Raw genomic sequence first — 17228 nt, 5'->3', positions numbered from 1 at the left:
TGAGCCATGGCCGCTGGGCCTGCGCATCTGGAGCCTGTGCTCCGCAACGGGAGAGGCCACAACAGTGAGAGGCCCGCATACCGCAAAAAAAAAAAAAAAAAAAAAAGGAAAAAGTTTAAATCTATCCTTGTTATAAATGTGTGCCTTTACGTATTTAATAAACAGGTTTGTTGCAATATAATTCAGATACCCTTAAAACGTATACACTGCGGAGGTTTTTAGTTTACTCACAGAGTTGTGCAACCATCCCTGCTATCCAATTTCAGAACAGTTTGATCACCCCAAAAAGAAACCCTATACCCATAAAAACAGTCACTCCCCATTTGCCCCTTCTGTGAGTCCCTGGTAACCACTAACCTGCCTTATGTCTCTATGGATTTTTCTATCCTGGACTTTTCATACATATGGAATCATAAAACATGCGGTCTTTTATATTTTCACGAGGTTCACAGTTCACGGTTTTAAAGCTTCATACATGTTGTCACATGCATCAGTACTTCATTCCTTTTTATTGCCAAATAATATTCCATTGTATGGGTATACCACATTTTGTTTATCCATTCATCAGTTGATGGACATTTGGGTTGGAATTTTTGGCTATTGTGAGTAACGCTCCTATGAACATTTATAAATGTACACGTTTTTGTGAGGACATGTGCTTTCATTTCTCTTGGGTAGATACCGAGAAACAGGATTGCTGGGTCATATGGTAGTTCTATATTTAAAATTTTGAGGAACTGTAGAACTGCGTTCTGAAGTGGCTGCACCATTTTGCAATCCCACCAGCAATGTTTGAGGGTGCTAATTTCTCCACATTCTAAGTATATTTGTTTTTAAAGGAAATTTTGTAACATCACCATGAATTGTCAGCAAAAACATAAACAGAAGGTAATTGTCAAATCAAGCACTAAGAAAACCAAGCAAAGTTGTTCATTTCTAACTTGATACTCCTGCTGAAGGTTCTGTATCTAAAGTCTGCTGTCTTTTCAGTTGAAAGGGAGGATTAGGCAACATTAGAAAGGTGTTTAGGGGACTTCCCTGGTGGTCCAGTGGTTAAGACTCCTTGCTCCCAATGCAGGGGGCCTTGGTTTGATCCCTGGTCAGGGAACTAGATACCGCATGAATGCTGCAACTAGGAAGTCTGCATGCTACAACTAAGAAGTCCACCGGCCGCAGCTAAGAGTCTGCACACCACAACTAAAGATCCCGCGTGCTGCAACTAAGAGCCAGCACAGCCAAAAATAAATAAGTACTTTAAAAGAGAAAAAGAAAGGTGTGCAAGACATATTAGCACCAACTGAGACTCTCTTATTGCCATTGTTGAAAAAGAACTGAAAATGGAATAACTTCTCACTATGAGACTCAACGTTATTTGATGCAGTGTCTAAATGATAACTGCAACCTAAGCATCACCCCTTCAGAACACAAGGAATTTGGAGGCACTGATGCCATATGCAAGTGTGTTTCATCTTGTTTCAGCAGTCAGCTACACGGTTACCTCATACAAGGAGCTCAGAGGTGGCTGGGCTAATGTTTGTTACTTTTTTTTGGGTTTTCCTTTTCATGGTCTTGTGTTTTCCAAGAACTCTTGGGTAAATTTGAGAAACTGTCAAAATTACTACATTCTGGCTAGGATAATAGCTATTAGCCCAGTAAATCCATTCCAGGGAATGTAGTGTAAGGAAATAATGCAAAGAAAGAAAAAAATCTATTGGCCCACCCATTGCTTAGTGCAAGATTTTTTAATATGTATAACTGAGAACAATTGGAAACAACAACACAAAGGAAATGATGATATGCCATGGTGTTTTAGTTGGATGGAATAAAATGATGGTCATGAAGACTTAAAAAGTAACAAGAAAAATAAAGGAATCAGATGAAAAAAGTAGGATATAAAATTATATGTACAGCATTACTGCAGCTGTAAAACTATGTATTCAATGGAATAAAGACCAGAATTAACATGCAAAAAAACCCATTTTCTATGGGGCAAGAAGTTTTTTCATGTTCCAACTTTACTATTTCAACACATGTTTTACATTTTTTAAATTGAAAATGTGCATTGTGTGTTTTAGTCCAGCCTTTTTTCTAAAGATATTTTTTATTTATTGATACACTGTCTTATATTGACTGTAAATAATATTGTGTACTTGCTATAAATTACAATGAAAGAATATATAATCACCAGCTGAGGTTCATTTTTGGAATGAAATAAACAAAGACCATGATAGAAAATAAAAGGGACGGTGCTCCTTCAATGAGGTGTCAGGGGAGGCCATTCTAGTGTCCAAAAGAGAAGGAGGCGGCTTTGCAAAGAGCTAGGGAAGAACATTCCAGGTGGAACGGTTTGTGTGAAGGTCCAGGATATGAGCCCAGCACTAGGTGCTTCAGGAAGTAAGAAGGAAAAGGTGCAGGGTGTTCAGCTCACAAAACCGAAGGATCGGGAACCATCTTCCAAAGAGCAGATGGAGTCCCGAAGAATGTTGAGGAGCTGGGGTGAGGAGAAACACTGGGGGCAAGAAGCTCAACTCCTCAGTGAATGAAGAGGAGTAAACCGGCAGCTGAGAGATGACAGCAATAAGGAAGGTGGAATAGTTGCATCCACGGACTTCGCCATGGAGACATGGTCCACGTCCGGGCGCGGCAGTGAGAAGCAAGGAGAAAACCAGCCCCGCCTGCTGCCCTGAGGCTCCTAGGACAGGGCAGGAAGAACAGCTGCCACTCGAGGGGTCTGCTGGGGAGGTGGCGTCCTCACCACCAGGCAGCATGTTTTCATGGCGGCAAGAGGTGAAGAGGAGACCGTGAGAAAAGGCAGAGGATAGAATGGGCATTCCTGAGGGCTCGGGGAAGAGTTTGGGAGAGAGAGGAGAGGTGAGAGGTCAGCTCAGATGATGCGATCCTGGCCGGAGATGAACTGCAGGCGATTGTAGTCCAAGTGTGTTCATATGCAAACTCTGGGGCCTCACCCCAGACCCACGGAATCAGAATCTCTGTGAGCTGGGGTTTCAATACTAACAAGCACCTCCCGTGATGATGATACGCAGCCGGGTCGGGAATCTGCTGTGCGAGATGGTATCTGGTGTCTCCTCCAGCCATGAAACTGGTAGAGTGACGGAGATTTGATCAAGGTCCTGGCAGTGGGCTACAGAGAGGGAATGGATTCATGGAGCATTTCAAGGATGACTCCCAGTGAGAATACGAGAGAGGCGGAGAGAGTCCAAGGTGATTGGAAACCGATTTTTAAGACCTACCCTGAGCCACTTTTGATTGCTAAGTTGTAAGTTTGTTTCAAGCTGACTTGAGTAGAGGAGAATTTATTGGCTTGATCAATGAACTTCCAGGGTTAGGGTCCGTGCGCCTGGATTCAGGCACTCAAGTAATGCCACCCGAGACCTGACCCACCATCTTGGAGCTCTGCTTTCTACTAGTAGGATATAAAATTATATGTACAGCATTACTGCAGCTGTAAAACTATGTATTCAATGGAATAAAGACCAGAATTAACATGCAAAAAAACCCATTTTCTATGGGGCAAGAAGTTTTTTCATGTTCCAACTTTACTATTTCAACACATGTTTTACATTTTTTAAATTGAAAATGTGCATTGTGTGTTTTAGTCCAGCCTTTTTTCTAAAGATATTTTTTATTTATTGATACACTGTCTTATATTGACTGTAAATAATATTGTGTACTTGCTATAAATTACAATGAAAGAATATATAATCACCAGCTGAGGTTCATTTTTGGAATGAAATAAACAAAGACCATGATAGAAAATAAAAGGGACGGTGCTCCTTCAATGAGGTGTCAGGGGAGGCCATTCTAGTGTCCAAAAGAGAAGGAGGCGGCTTTGCAAAGAGCTAGGGAAGAACATTCCAGGTGGAACGGTTTGTGTGAAGGTCCAGGATATGAGCCCAGCACTAGGTGCTTCAGGAAGTAAGAAGGAAAAGGTGCAGGGTGTTCAGCTCACAAAACCGAAGGATCGGGAACCATCTTCCAAAGAGCAGATGGAGTCCCGAAGAATGTTGAGGAGCTGGGGTGAGGAGAAACACTGGGGGCAAGAAGCTCAACTCCTCAGTGAATGAAGAGGAGTAAACCGGCAGCTGAGAGATGACAGCAATAAGGAAGTTGGAATAGTTGCATCCACGGACTTCGCCATGGAGACATGGTCCACGTCTGGGCGCGGCAGTGAGAAGCAAGGAGAAAACCAGCCCCGCCTGCTGCCCTGAGGCTCCTAGGACAGGGCAGGAAGAACAGCTGCCACTCGAGGGGTCTGCTGGGGAGGTGGCGTCCTCACCACCAGGCAGCATGTTTTCATGGCGGCAAGAGGTGAAGAGGAGACCGTGAGAAAAGGCAGAGGATAGAATGGGCATTCCTGAGGGCTCGGGGAAAAGTTTGGGAGAGAGAGGAGAGGTGAGAGGTCAGCTCAGATGATGCGATCCTGGCCGGAGATGAACTGCAGGCGATTGTAGTCCAAGTGTGTTCATATGCAAACTCTGGGGCCTCACCCCAGACCCACGGAATCAGAATCTCTGTGAGCTGGGGTTTCAATACTAACAAGCACCTCCCGTGATGATGATACGCAGCCGGGTCGGGAATCTGCTGTGCGAGATGGTATCTGGTGTCTCCTCCAGCCATGAAACTGGTAGAGTGACGGAGATTTGATCAAGGTCCTGGCAGTGGGCTACAGAGAGGGAATGGATTCATGGAGCATTTCAAGGATGACTCCCAGTGAGAATACGAGAGAGGCGGAGAGAGTCCAAGGTGATTGGAAACCGATTTTTAAGACCTACCTTAAGCCACTTTTGATTGCTAAGTTGTAAGTTTGTTTCAAGCTGACTTGAGTAGAGGAGAATTTATTGGCTTGATCAATGAACTTCCAGGGTTAGGGTCCGTGCGCCTGGATTCAGGCGCTCAAGTAATGCCACCCGAGACCTGACCCACCATCTTGGAGCTCTGCTTTCTACTCTGCTGACTGCCTTCCAGGCTCTACCAGTGTGGTGGCCAAGGTGCCTGCCAGCAGCTCCAGCCTCAGCAACAGGTCTTTAAAAATCCTGGACAGCAAATGTCCACTCCAGTCTTCTTTTATAAAGTGTTAGTAAGAATATAGTTAACCACCAGTCAGAGCAGGGGAAGTACAGTTCCCCATCTCCCATTTGCCACCAACACCTGATGACTCAAGGGGTCAAGAAATCCTAGGTTCATAGACTGGACTTCCCTTGATCCTTGCAGAGCCGTCAGGTGACATTTGAGAAGGGCTGAGTGTGCTGTTGGTAAGATCTGGTGAAAGGCACACCATTTCAGCACCCTTAAACTTGATGATTCCATGTGACCACGCAACACAGACGCTTATTACCTGAAGCCCAGGATTTTTATTGTAACGTGAGAGGTAACACAGTAGGGGCAGCAAAGGTCTCGTTAAACCCCAGCCGCTGATACTTGAACTGCCACCAGGAGAGGCTTTTATTTGTCTTTTTTAGTACCTGTCACCAGACACCAAAAAAGATTGCAGGCCCCAGTCCCTGCTCTGTGTACCGTGCAGTCCCATATCACTGAAGCCTGCAAAGAAAAGAAGTGGCCTGCTGTGCTGCAGGGAGGTGCAAGCTTTTTTAATCAAAAAGAAAAAAAAAGTATATGTCAAATAGTTTGGGCGTATGAATAAAACAGACCATTACATCATGAATTTCTGTGAACCCTGCACTCATCTTAAGAAATAAAAACTTAAGTCCCTGGAAATAACCACTCCCTTGCCTTTGATGTTTCTCATCCTCATGCATGATGACTTTTACTCCATATGTCTGTGAAAAACATGCAGTGCTGTTTTGCTGGTTTTCAAGTTTCATCGAAATGGTCTCATTCTATCACTATCCTGCTACAAATTGCTCTTTCTCCTCTTTATCCTTATGTTGACCCGTGACTTTCTTAGTTGTTCATTTTCACTGCTGTATAGTATTCCACTTAAACTTGTCAAATATATTCATGATTCTCCTGTGCGTAGACAGAAAAGTTTTTTCCAGATTTTCACTATTATACACAGGGCTGCTGTGAGCATTCTTGTGTGGGTCCTGTGCAAATATGCAAGAGTTTCTTCAGGTCACATATGTAGGGGTAGAACCAGAAGAGTGAGGGCGTATATATATATATATATATATCTTCACTCCTGAGAGATGTTGCCAAAAGGCTTTCCAAAGTGTTTGGGTCAACTTACACTGCCACTAGCAGCATCTGAGCTGTCCCCCACCTCCATATCCACTCTGAGACGTGTATGGTCCAACTTTTATTTATGTTTTGCCAGTGCGAAAATAACGTGGAATCTCTTTATTGTTTGAATTAGTATTTCCCTGATTACTGAGGTTAAAACTTTTAATTTATGTAGAAGCCCAAGGTGTAAAGCTAAACTAGGCGGAGTTGTTCTATTTGGGGGTGAGGTAGCGGTTCGTATTTAAGATATCTAAGCTATTGTATTTATTATTTTAGTACCTTTGGATACCTGTGTTTTTAAATATTGACCATAATTTTAAGCAAGTGAGTTTGCATTATACCTCTTTTGTAGCATATTTTGGCTGGTATTTTGACTGTCTTTTTTTAAAATTGACTGTGATTTTAGCATTATCTGTGACACATCCTTCCCATCCCTTTACATAAATTGGTTGGGAGTTGGCTTTAATAGCAGGTATGAAAACCCATCCATGAAGCTGAGGGAGAGAAGACGTCTGAATCCCGAAGGCAAGGGTTCTTGAGTTCACCAGGCAGGCTCCTGATCTAGTGTCTTTGCTCTGACTGTCCCCTCTGCCTGGAATCCTCCTCACCCAGAAAAGCACGTGACTCCCTCCTGCCCTCCCCACCATCAGGTTGTCATGAGATCTCACTTTCTCAGTGAGGGCTTCCCTAACTTTGCACTATATAATATCTTCCAGCCCATCAGCCACTCAAGTATCCCTCCTGGCTCCATTATCTATTTCCTCCTAACACTTACCACTGGTAACTTTCTGTATAAGTTACTTAGTTATTGTTTGCTTTGACCATTATTCTTTCTTTGTCTTTTTCCTACCACCTGTAGAATGTAACTTCTGCAAGGGCAGGCATCTTGGTCTAGTTTGTTCACTCCTGTCTTCCTGGCACCTAGAACGGTGTCTGGCACATAGTAGGCACTCAGTATAGATTTGTGGACTAATGAATGGGCTGCAGTTAGCAAGGCAGAGAGAGCAGAGAAGAGCATTTCTGAGAGACAGTGTATGTGCCAAGGCCCGAAGGCAACCCAGCATGGTCTCATGACTAGGGGTGAGCTGGAGAGCTGCAATATAAGTGTGACTGTGATTATGCATGGCTGCCCATGCAGGCGGAGGGTGCTAGAGGCAGTTAGAAGAGATATAAGTAGGAGCCACAGTCAGCAGTTTGGACTTGACCTTGAAGGTGGTCGGGAGCCCTACCTGACTTTTATCAAGGGAATAACACGATCCTATGTGCATTTTTAGAAGAACGTCACTCTGGCACCCACAAGAAGAAATCACAGGATGGGGGTTAAGGATCAGACTGGAGACAGGTGGACCATCTAGGGGGCTGTCACAGCGATCAGGTGAGGGAAGATGGTGATCTCATCAGGTAGCAGCAGGGGCATGAAGAGACGCGGACACTTTCAGGAGATACGTAGGACATCTCTACTTGTCTTTTCCTCCTATCCCCGAAATAACTAGAATCTCAGTAACTCCCCGAATCTGAGCTTAACTAAGCCAGGAGGCTCTGCTTCTATTCAGCGTGCTCTTAAGTAATCAAACTGGAAAGCTATCAAAAGTGCTCCACCCACATCTTCAACTTTCCTCTTGGTGAAAGAAATCTGGAGCAAGGCTGCCTTTATTCGACCGAGCACTGAATAATGGAGCAGCGCGCTGATTGAACTCGAAGGTTTTGGAAGGAAGGTAGCATTCCACGTCCAAGTTCCCCTGGTCTCCAGATCTTTTGTGCAAGTAAATTAGTTTCATTTGTCTCAGGGCACCTTTTCCAGGCCAGCTTCTTCCAGCTTGCCTGCAAATGTTTCTCCGTGGTGTGTTTGAGGCTTGGCTGTGTCTCCTTGTCTGGAACAAATGTTTTATTATGAGGAAATAGCTGGATGATGATTCTGGACTTCTTGGACCCTATTCCCCTCTCAGCTGTTGACTGGATATTTGATACCTTGGTAATTTTCAGCTTAACCTGCCCCCTCTCCTGCCTGCTTCTCGTTAATATGCATTTCGCGCTGGAAGCTGAATTCCATACCTACCAGCTCCGCAGTCTGGAGCGAGACAGTTAGGATTAACACCTGTTTCTTTAAGACTCTCCCAAGATGGAATGGAGGCCCACGTGTTGTTCTCTTTGCTCACTTCCCGGCTGTGCATGATTTTCCTTTGGTCCGGTGGTCATGCATTCCGCTGCCAGCTGGAACCATCCAGATCATGGGAGTATCATGTTGCTCCTTTCACATGGGAAAGCCACCGCCCACCTTCCTCTTGTTCAAGTTGCGTTCAAATCTAATTTCCATGGCCCGTGTGAGTGGGAGCTCCACAGCCCTGTGTCAGCTGTCAAGAGTTTAGCAATACCATTTCCAAACATGGGCCAGGAGGGAGCCAGCAGGCACTAGACAGCTGAATGCTGGCGGGAAAAGCCTCAGACACCTATAGCAGTCCAAACAGTGACTCATCCCGCTATTGCCAGGATAAATATGGCAATAAACGGTATTTTTCTCTAAGCAGAAAGAATTGTCAAAATGCTTATCATTTTATAAAATATAACAGATTGCGCCTGTTCATGTTTTGAAATGTTCCAACCCTTCACTGGCTGTTTTTATTTCTTTTATGAGTTTAATAACAGCTTTCACCTGTTTTTCATCTTTCTAGGAGGCCTGGAGACCTCAGGAGTTTCCAAGCTGTCCTGCCCCCCGAGCTCTGGATCCACCTGGCCGTGGTGGCCTGTGGCAATCGGCTGGAGGAGACACTGGTCATGCTCAAATCGGCCGTGCTCTTCAGCCACAGGAAGATGCAATTTCACATCTTCACCGAAGAATCTCTGAAGCCCGAGTTTGACAAGCAGGTGAACGTGCAGGAATCGTGGCACGATGTTTACTGAGTGCAGACAGACTGCATTGTGGGAAATGCATATCCTGTTTCCTAATTATTTTGCTGCATACTCAGCTGTGCGCCCATGAACCCTTGACTCCGAGCCTTACTGTTCTCATCTATAATGTAGGGATAATTACACCCCCTGTAGAGAGACTTGGTGAGGATTAAATGAGATGATGCACTTAAAGCACTTGACCTAGGGCTCCGTCCCTCCTGGTGTTATTCACATTCTTAGTGGGAGTCACGTAGCTAATTTTTATCTATGTATGTATGTTTTTTTTTTTTTTTTTTTGTGGTATGCGGGCCTCCCCCTGTTGTGGCCTCTCCCGTTGCGGAGCACAGGCCCCGGACGCGCAGGCTCAGCGGCCATGGCTCACGGGCCCAGCCGCTCCGCGGCACGCGGGATCCTCCCAGACCTGGGCGCGAACCGGGTTCCCCTGCATCGGCAGGCGGACGCGCAACCACTGCGCCACCAGGGAAGCCTATGTATGTATGTTTTTTGAATGACAAATAATATACGCTCATCAGAATAAATTCCAGCAGTATAGATGTTATAAATTTAAAAGGTAGAAGTCCTTGCTACTGTTCTTTCCCACACAAGAAACTGTCAGAGTCAACCCTTTTGAGTGATTCTCCCGTATTTTTTTTCATATGCAGCTGTGTGTGTGTGTTTACACATCTGTGTGATTGTGTATGTTTGTGTGTATACATGTATATTTGTATAAGTATAAACACATACATGTATAACACATGCACATGCATGTATTCTTTTATTATATATAAATATATAATATACTTATTTATTATATTTATTTATCAAAACATATTTCTTTTACAAAATCCAGATTACTCCCTATGTATTATTCTGGAACTTGCTTTTCCTCCCTTAAAGCCATATCATCAACATCGTTCCAGGTGAGGACTCTTGATAGATTCTCACCTCATCCCTTTTTGCTGACTACACAGTCTTTTGTTATGTGACTTGAGTCATCATTTATTTGACTCTTCCTGTGCTGAGGAATAAGTAACAGTTTCCTCCCAGTCCAGGAGAGCTTTGGAAACGCCTCTTCTCCCCGGGCTTGGTACGTGTATGACTGCAGACTGAGCTTTGCTTTCCTGGAGAGGCTTCTCTTGCAGTGAGTTCTTGTGCGCTGGCAGAGAGAGAAGCTCTTTTGTTTTGTATCTCCCGACTCGTGTCACCAGGCTGCATCCTGCCACTGGGGTAGCCATGCTGATGAGAAAGGCCAAAGCAGCATGTTGGGCAGAGAAAGACTAATAACAGAAAGCTAGAAAACCTGTTATGTTTTCTCAAGAAAAAAAAAATCACCTCGACGTCCTCACCAAGAGAAGTCAGGGAAGAACGGTCTTGGGGCTTTGAAATTGATTGGAAAATGGCTTGAGAAAGGTCTGAGTCAGTGAAAGGGGCAAAGAAAAACATTGAAACACACATAGGTAGCTTCTCTAAAGCTGTGGTATAAGGGGAATTATAATTAATAATAATAACAATAATAGTAGTAATAATAATTTTAAAAATAAAATAGCCTTTATCAAGGGCTTATGACTTATGATTTACTCTTACTTAATCCTCACAAGAATCCTTTGAAGATGGTGATAACCATGTCCCTATTTTACTAACCGAGATCATTGAGGCTCAGAGAGCCTTAGTGATTAGCTCATCAGGTGTCAGTTCAAGGTTACTGACTCAGACCTCCACGAACTTAACCACTATACCACACTACCTCCCAATCTAGTAGATGGAAGTCTTGAATTCAAAATTCAGCTCCACTCTTGCTGTGTGATCTCAGGCAATTCTTGTGGGCTTTTTGGGCTTCGGTTTCCCCCTCTGTAGCTTGGGACCAGCAGAAGTGATACAAGAGCTGCTTAGCTGTAATCTTGATAGGCTTGCTCAGGCTGCAGTGACAGCTTCCAGAAAGCTCAGAGACTTTCCACATGCCTGCTGCATGTCTCATGCAGGCACAGCAGGGTCCCTGTCCACACGGCCCCCTCAGCCTGGGACCACAGTTGACAGAGACCATTCATGCACGTAGCTGCACCTGCTGGAACATTTGGCCTCTGCAGTTCTTGAGATGCCACTAAAGGAAAGATTGGGACTGTCGGATCCCAGTGTGCTGTTCACTCCCTCAACTTGACAGTGACATTTCTGCTCCTATTTAACTGTCCAGAAGCAGTTGATCACAAGGCCCACCCAACTCCAAACGGGCTGAGAGGTATCCTACATGAAGGAATGGAGGAAAAGTGGCTATGGGTCAACACTAGTCAGGTCATGTACAATATCCACTGGACAAGTATTTATTGAGTACCTACTGCATGCTAGAAGTTGGGGCATGAGGATAGAGCAGAACAGAATACAGGCTTGGACTTAAAAAAGACAAGAGAAGGAAGATGTGTATGTGTAACTATAGATGTGTAACAGATTGTGTTTTCCAAAGGGCCTCCAGTGGTCCCGCCTCCTGTTATTCACACCTTTGTATATTTCCCTCCTGCACTGTCCCAGGCCTGGCCTGTGTGGCCAGTAGCATAGGGAAGAAGTGATGCTATGTCACTTTTGAGATTAGGTTCAATAAGGCACTGCACCTTCCACTGCACTCTTTCTCTCTTGGAGATCAGCTTTTATGTCAGAGCAGCCCTTGCAGAGGCCCGTGTGTTAAGGAATGAAGGCCTCTTGCTGACACTCGTGTGCTTGAGCTTGGAGACAGGACCTCTAGCCCCATCCAGCCTTCACATGACTCACCCTCATGAGAGGTCCTGAGCTGGAACAACCCAACTCACAGACTCCTGACCCTAAAAAATGATATGAGTTAATGAATGTTTGTGGTTTTAAGCTACTAGCTTTGGGGGTAATTTGTTATAAGGCAAGGGCTAATACAGATACATCTACATACATCATATGTTTGTGTATATAAAATAGAGTATGCCAAATGTCCTGAAGCTAGATCATTGAAAGGATACAGCTTGTGCCTGGCTCTCTCTTGGGATGCCTGGCCCTGGAACCTGGCCACCATGCAGTGAGAAAGTCCAAACTCGCCCACACAGAGAGGAGCTGAGGTCCCCAGTCGGTAACTGACCTCCACCACCAGACATGTGAGAACGAGCCTTCAGATGATTCAAGCCCCCAGCCTCCAAGCCTTCTAGCTGAGGCCCCAGACATTGTGGAGCAGAGTCAAGCCTTCCCTTCTGTGCCTTGTCTGAATTCCTGATCCCTGGAATCTCTGAGCATAATAAATGGTCGTTTTATACTGCTAAGTTTTGGGGTAATTTGTTATGAGCCATAGTACCTGGGACATTATAAATTAGGAGCTAAAGTATGGGGAAATATTGCAGATACTTGTGAAGTTGAGCCACGTTTTACATTGCCCTGCTGACTTTATCCCTCTGATGGCTTATTTCCTCAGTTCTTTGTTAGACCAGTGAAGCTCCACTGGCAAAGGAGATTATAACAGGGTGTTCACATCACGGCAGGGCATATGGAGTCTCCCCTTTCTTTTTCATGCTGGGATTATGGTGCAAGTCTAGATGTTAAATATTGGCTCTTCCATAAGTCACAGAACTTTTCTCAGTCTCAATTTCTTCATCTGTATCAAGCAAAAATCTATAATAGATATACAAAAGGGACAAACGATTCTTGCTCTGCTTATTGCAGAGTGTAATTGTGAGGCTGAGTCAGATAACCTATTTATTCTCTCATTCCACATAGATTCCTTGGAACATCTCCCTGGGTTGGGCACTGTGTTAGCCCTGAAGCTATAGATCAGCAGCAGTTGGTTTCCACTCAGCCACATGAGATGCTGGTGTGGAGGGGCAGGTTATACCGTCCTTCTGAAAGCTGTCAGTTTCAACACTGAGGCATTGTGGGAATATCCAGAGTGTCTTGTGATAACTTCCGGAGATGCTCAGGACCACATACCTCAGGGTCAAAACAAAACAAAACAAAATGTTAATTGCCATCATTATCCCTCTGGAAACGGCATTGTGGACGAGTTCTGTTATATTTAAGAAGAAATTTTTTTAAAGCTGCTTAAGTACACTGTCTGGTAGTATTTACTGTCTACGTTGTTCGTATTCAATATTTGAAAGTTTCCTTTATTTTTGTCATCTCCCAGTATAAAAGCTGAAAATGCCAGCTGATTGATTTCTTAGCCTCTCCAGGCAGTTCAGGATCAAATATATGATTTAAGTTTGGTTAATTTGTGCTCCTGCCCCAGACTCAGAATCAGGAAATAGTGTGACACAGAAGCGGGGATGGCCACCAATCCGTTCTGGTGATAGGTGGGGCCCCGTGGGGCATTGACATCGTGTGTGTGTGTGTGCGTGTGTGTGCGTGTGTGCGTGTGTGTGTAGCTCTGACATAGGAAGAGGTGTCAACAGGAATTTCTAGTGGCTGGAGTCAGTATACTATTCAAATATAGACATAGGAGCAAATATAAATGGACTGAATATTCCACTTAAAAGACATGGATTGGCAAAGGTAGATAAACCCTTCTGGAAGATAGGATTCTAAAGATCAAAGAGTCACGGAAATCAGTAGACTCTGGGACCTTCCCGTTCTCCTTTCAGGGATGACTTTGGGCTGTTGTGCAGTGGCACAGTTGTCCTGGGTGTTTGTGCCCAGTGTCTGTTCTGATTGGTTGGTACTGTTGCACTGAATGTTCATGCCCAGTGTCAGTTCTGATGTGTTCGTGCACTTGTATTGGGTATTTATGCCTGAAGATTTCTCTCCCAAATATCCATCTCAAAATTGCAAGTTTAAAGTGGTCCCAATGGTGTGGTTTTTCAAAAAATTTTATGCGGCTATATAAGCAATATATGTACACTGTAAAAAAAAAAGTTATATTAGTGGACAGAGAGTAAAAATGTAAACTATCAAAAAAAGTTATAAAATCAGAAATGAAAAAAATCAACCATCATATTAATGCTGAGGAGAACAATTTTTGTGTATTTATTTACATTTGTTTTCTTGTCATATCAACATCAGAAATGAGATTATATTCTATATTTTCTTTTCTATCACTGTCACTTATATTACTGAATTTCTTCTAAAATAGGGGTTGACCGACTTTTTCTGTGAAAGACCAGATGGTAACTATTTTAGGCTTTGCAGGCTGTCTGGTCTCACAGCTACTCACCTCTGTTCCTTCTTGTAAAAGCAGCCATAGATATACCTAAACAAATGGGTGTGGCTATGTTCCAACAAACCTTGTATTTATGGACAGTGAAATTCAAATTTCATGTGATTTTAACAGGTCACAAAATGTTATTCTTGTTTTTATTTTTTTCAACTATCTTAAAATGTTTAACCAGTTCTTGGCTTGTGTGCTATTTGTAGCAGGCTGGGTTTGGCTCTTCCACTACCATGTTTTGCTGACCTTTTTCTGCAACATTGTCACTAGTAGCTGCATAGTATTCTGTTGTGTAAGCCTATCCCAGAGCTTATTTCACCAATTTCTTATTTCCCTTGTTTCCTATTTTTCACTGTTACAAACAATGTTACAGTAAACAACCTTGTAATAAGTGTGTATATACTTTTGGAATTTTTCCTTAGGATAAATTCTTTTTTTTTTTTTTTTTTGTGGTACGTGGGCCTCTCACTGTTGTGGCCTCTCCCATTGCGGAGCACAGGCTCCGGACGCCCAGGCTCAGCGGCCATGGCTCACGGGCCCAGCCGCTCTGCGGCATGTGGGATCTTCCCGGATCGGGGCACGAACCCGTGTCCCCTGCATCGGCAGGCGGATTCTCAACCACTGCGCCACCAGGGAAGCCCAGGATAAATTCCTAGAAGTGGAGTTACTGTGGCACTGGGAAGGCATTAACTAAAAAGAATTAAGAAGATACACAGATACATATGCAAATAAGCATATGAAAGGATGCTTAAGATCACATGTCATTAAGGAATTGCAAATTAAAATGATGAGATACAGCTACATACCATTAGAATTGCTAAAATCCATAACACTGATAACACCAAATGCTGAAGGGGATATGGAGCAACAGGAACTCTCACTCATTACTGGTGGGAATGCAAAATGGTACAGCCACTTTGGAAGATGCTTTGGCAGTTTATTAGAAAGTTAAATGTAAGCTGACCGTACAATCTGGTAATCGCACTCCTTGGTATTTACCCAAATGAATTGATAAATTGTCCACACAGAAACCTGCCCATGAATGTTTAGAGCAGCGTTATTCATAGTCACCCCAAACTGGAAGCAACCAAGATGTCCTTCAATAGATAAATAGGTAAGCAAACTGTGATATGTTTATACAATGGAATATTGGTCAGTGATAAAAAAAAATAAGCTATGAAGCTACAGAAAGACATGGAGGAACTTGAAATGCATATTGCCAAGGAGAAAAGCCAATCTGAAAAGACTGTATGCTGTGTGATTCCAACCATATCACATTCTGGAAAAGACAAAACTGAGAGATCAGGGTTGCCAGTAGTTCAGAGATGAAAAGGAGGGAGAGAGGAAGGATGAATAGAGGGAACAGAGGGGATTTTTAGGGCAGTGGAACTATGCTGTGTGATATTATAATGGTAGACACAGAACATCATGCATTTGTCAAAACCCGTAAAATTCCATGGCACAAAGAATGAACCCTGATGTAAACTATGAGCTTTTCTTAACAATGTATTGATATTGGTTCATCGATTGTAACAAACGTACCACATTAATGCAAGATGTCAATGATGGGGAAACTGGGGGGTGGGAGGGGAAGGAGAGAGGGTATATGGGAACTGTCTCTGTACTTCCTGCTCAATTCTGTAACCATAAAACTGCTCTGAAAAATAAAGTCTATAAATTAAAATAATTTTATTATAAAATTAATTTATGCAGACAAAGTAATATACACTGTCCATAAAAGTCTTAAAGAATACAGAAATATAAACTTAGAAAATGAAACCAGCACCACCTCCTCCACAGGTTCCCACGTTTAATAATTAGGCGCATATCTGTTCAGATTTTTCTCTGCGTGTAAGTGTACGCATATATTTTCCCTGTAAGATAGAACCATATTATAAATTTCATATAGTACTTTGCTTTTACTAAAACCTAACTATATATCATAACCATTTTCTCATGACAGCACATATAGATCTGCTTTAACTGTACGTTAGTCCACTGCGTAGTTCCATCATAATGCATCTTCCCAATTCCTTATCGTTGAGCATTGAGTATTGAGCAAGGTTTTTTGTTTGTTTGTTTTTATTACAAACTATGTTTCGGTGAAAGTCCTTGTGCCTCTGTCTTGGGATTTGTTGTTACTAGTCTCTAAATTGCCATCTTGGAAGTTTGTTTAAATTTACCCTTGCAGTTTAGGTGCCAGTTTCCCATCATCCTTGCCAACTCTGGATGTTATTTTTTAAAATCTTAGCAATGGTCTTTTTATTCAGTGAGCATAAATTGTGGTGATAAAGATAGACTTTCTTTGTATGCTGCCTGAATAATTTCCACCTGGCCGTACAGAAGCTTTAGGTGTTTTTCATGTTTCTGGGGTCTAATCACCCTCCCCTGACCTTCCATGTTTTTCAGCTACGACAGTGGCCAGACTCATATACGAAGAAGTTTGAGTACAGAGTCTACCCCATCACATTTTCGGTTGGAAACCCTCAGGAATGGAAGAAATTATTCAAACCGTGTGCTGCCCAGAGACTCTTTCTTCCGGTAGGAACACCTGCTTTTAATAAGATGCTGCTTGGGAGAGAATTGCTCTTGGAAACATCATGGAATTAATTAGGGTGTGTTTAGAGACATTTTAATTACAGTGGAAAATATGTTCCTCTTGAATTCTGTAGTTGATGCTCTTAGTCTTCAGGGTGTAGAGAGAGGGTCCCTGTGGTTGAGAAATTGTTTTTCCCAAAGATTGAGAGACTGAGAGCATCCAAAGCATGTCTTGGATTATGGGTCTTTGTGCCTGTGGATGCACCATTTACTAACTGTGTGGACCTCACTAAATCTCTTAACTTCTCTAAGCCTCACTTTCCTCCGTAAGCTTGGCACATAGTTGGTGCTCAATAAATGTTATTTTAGATTATTATTATTTCTCTTATAATAATAACTATTTCTAGATGTAGCTATGCTAGGGGATAATTCAGAGAAAGTCCAGAGTTCTGGTTCACCT

At 43.1% G+C, this 17228-nt stretch overlaps 1 protein-coding gene across 1 annotated transcript in view; it reads left to right on the top strand.

The window, feature by feature from the left end:
• The window catches only part of GXYLT2 (glucoside xylosyltransferase 2), a 97339-nt gene that overhangs the window by 13259 nt on the left and 66852 nt on the right, over positions 1-17228 (top strand). Inside the window, exons 2-3 of the mRNA XM_024123741.2 lie at positions 8871-9063; positions 16640-16771. Coding sequence (XP_023979509.1) covers positions 8871-9063; positions 16640-16771 — 325 coding nt within the window. The remainder of the gene's footprint in view (positions 1-8870; positions 9064-16639; positions 16772-17228) is intronic.

Source organism: Physeter macrocephalus, chromosome 18, assembly GCF_002837175.3.
Source record: "Physeter macrocephalus isolate SW-GA chromosome 18, ASM283717v5, whole genome shotgun sequence".
Lineage (NCBI taxonomy): Eukaryota > Metazoa > Chordata > Mammalia > Artiodactyla > Physeteridae > Physeter > Physeter macrocephalus.
The sequence above is the reverse complement of the archived record's forward strand: the minus strand, read 5'-3'. Positions and strand labels throughout refer to the sequence as shown.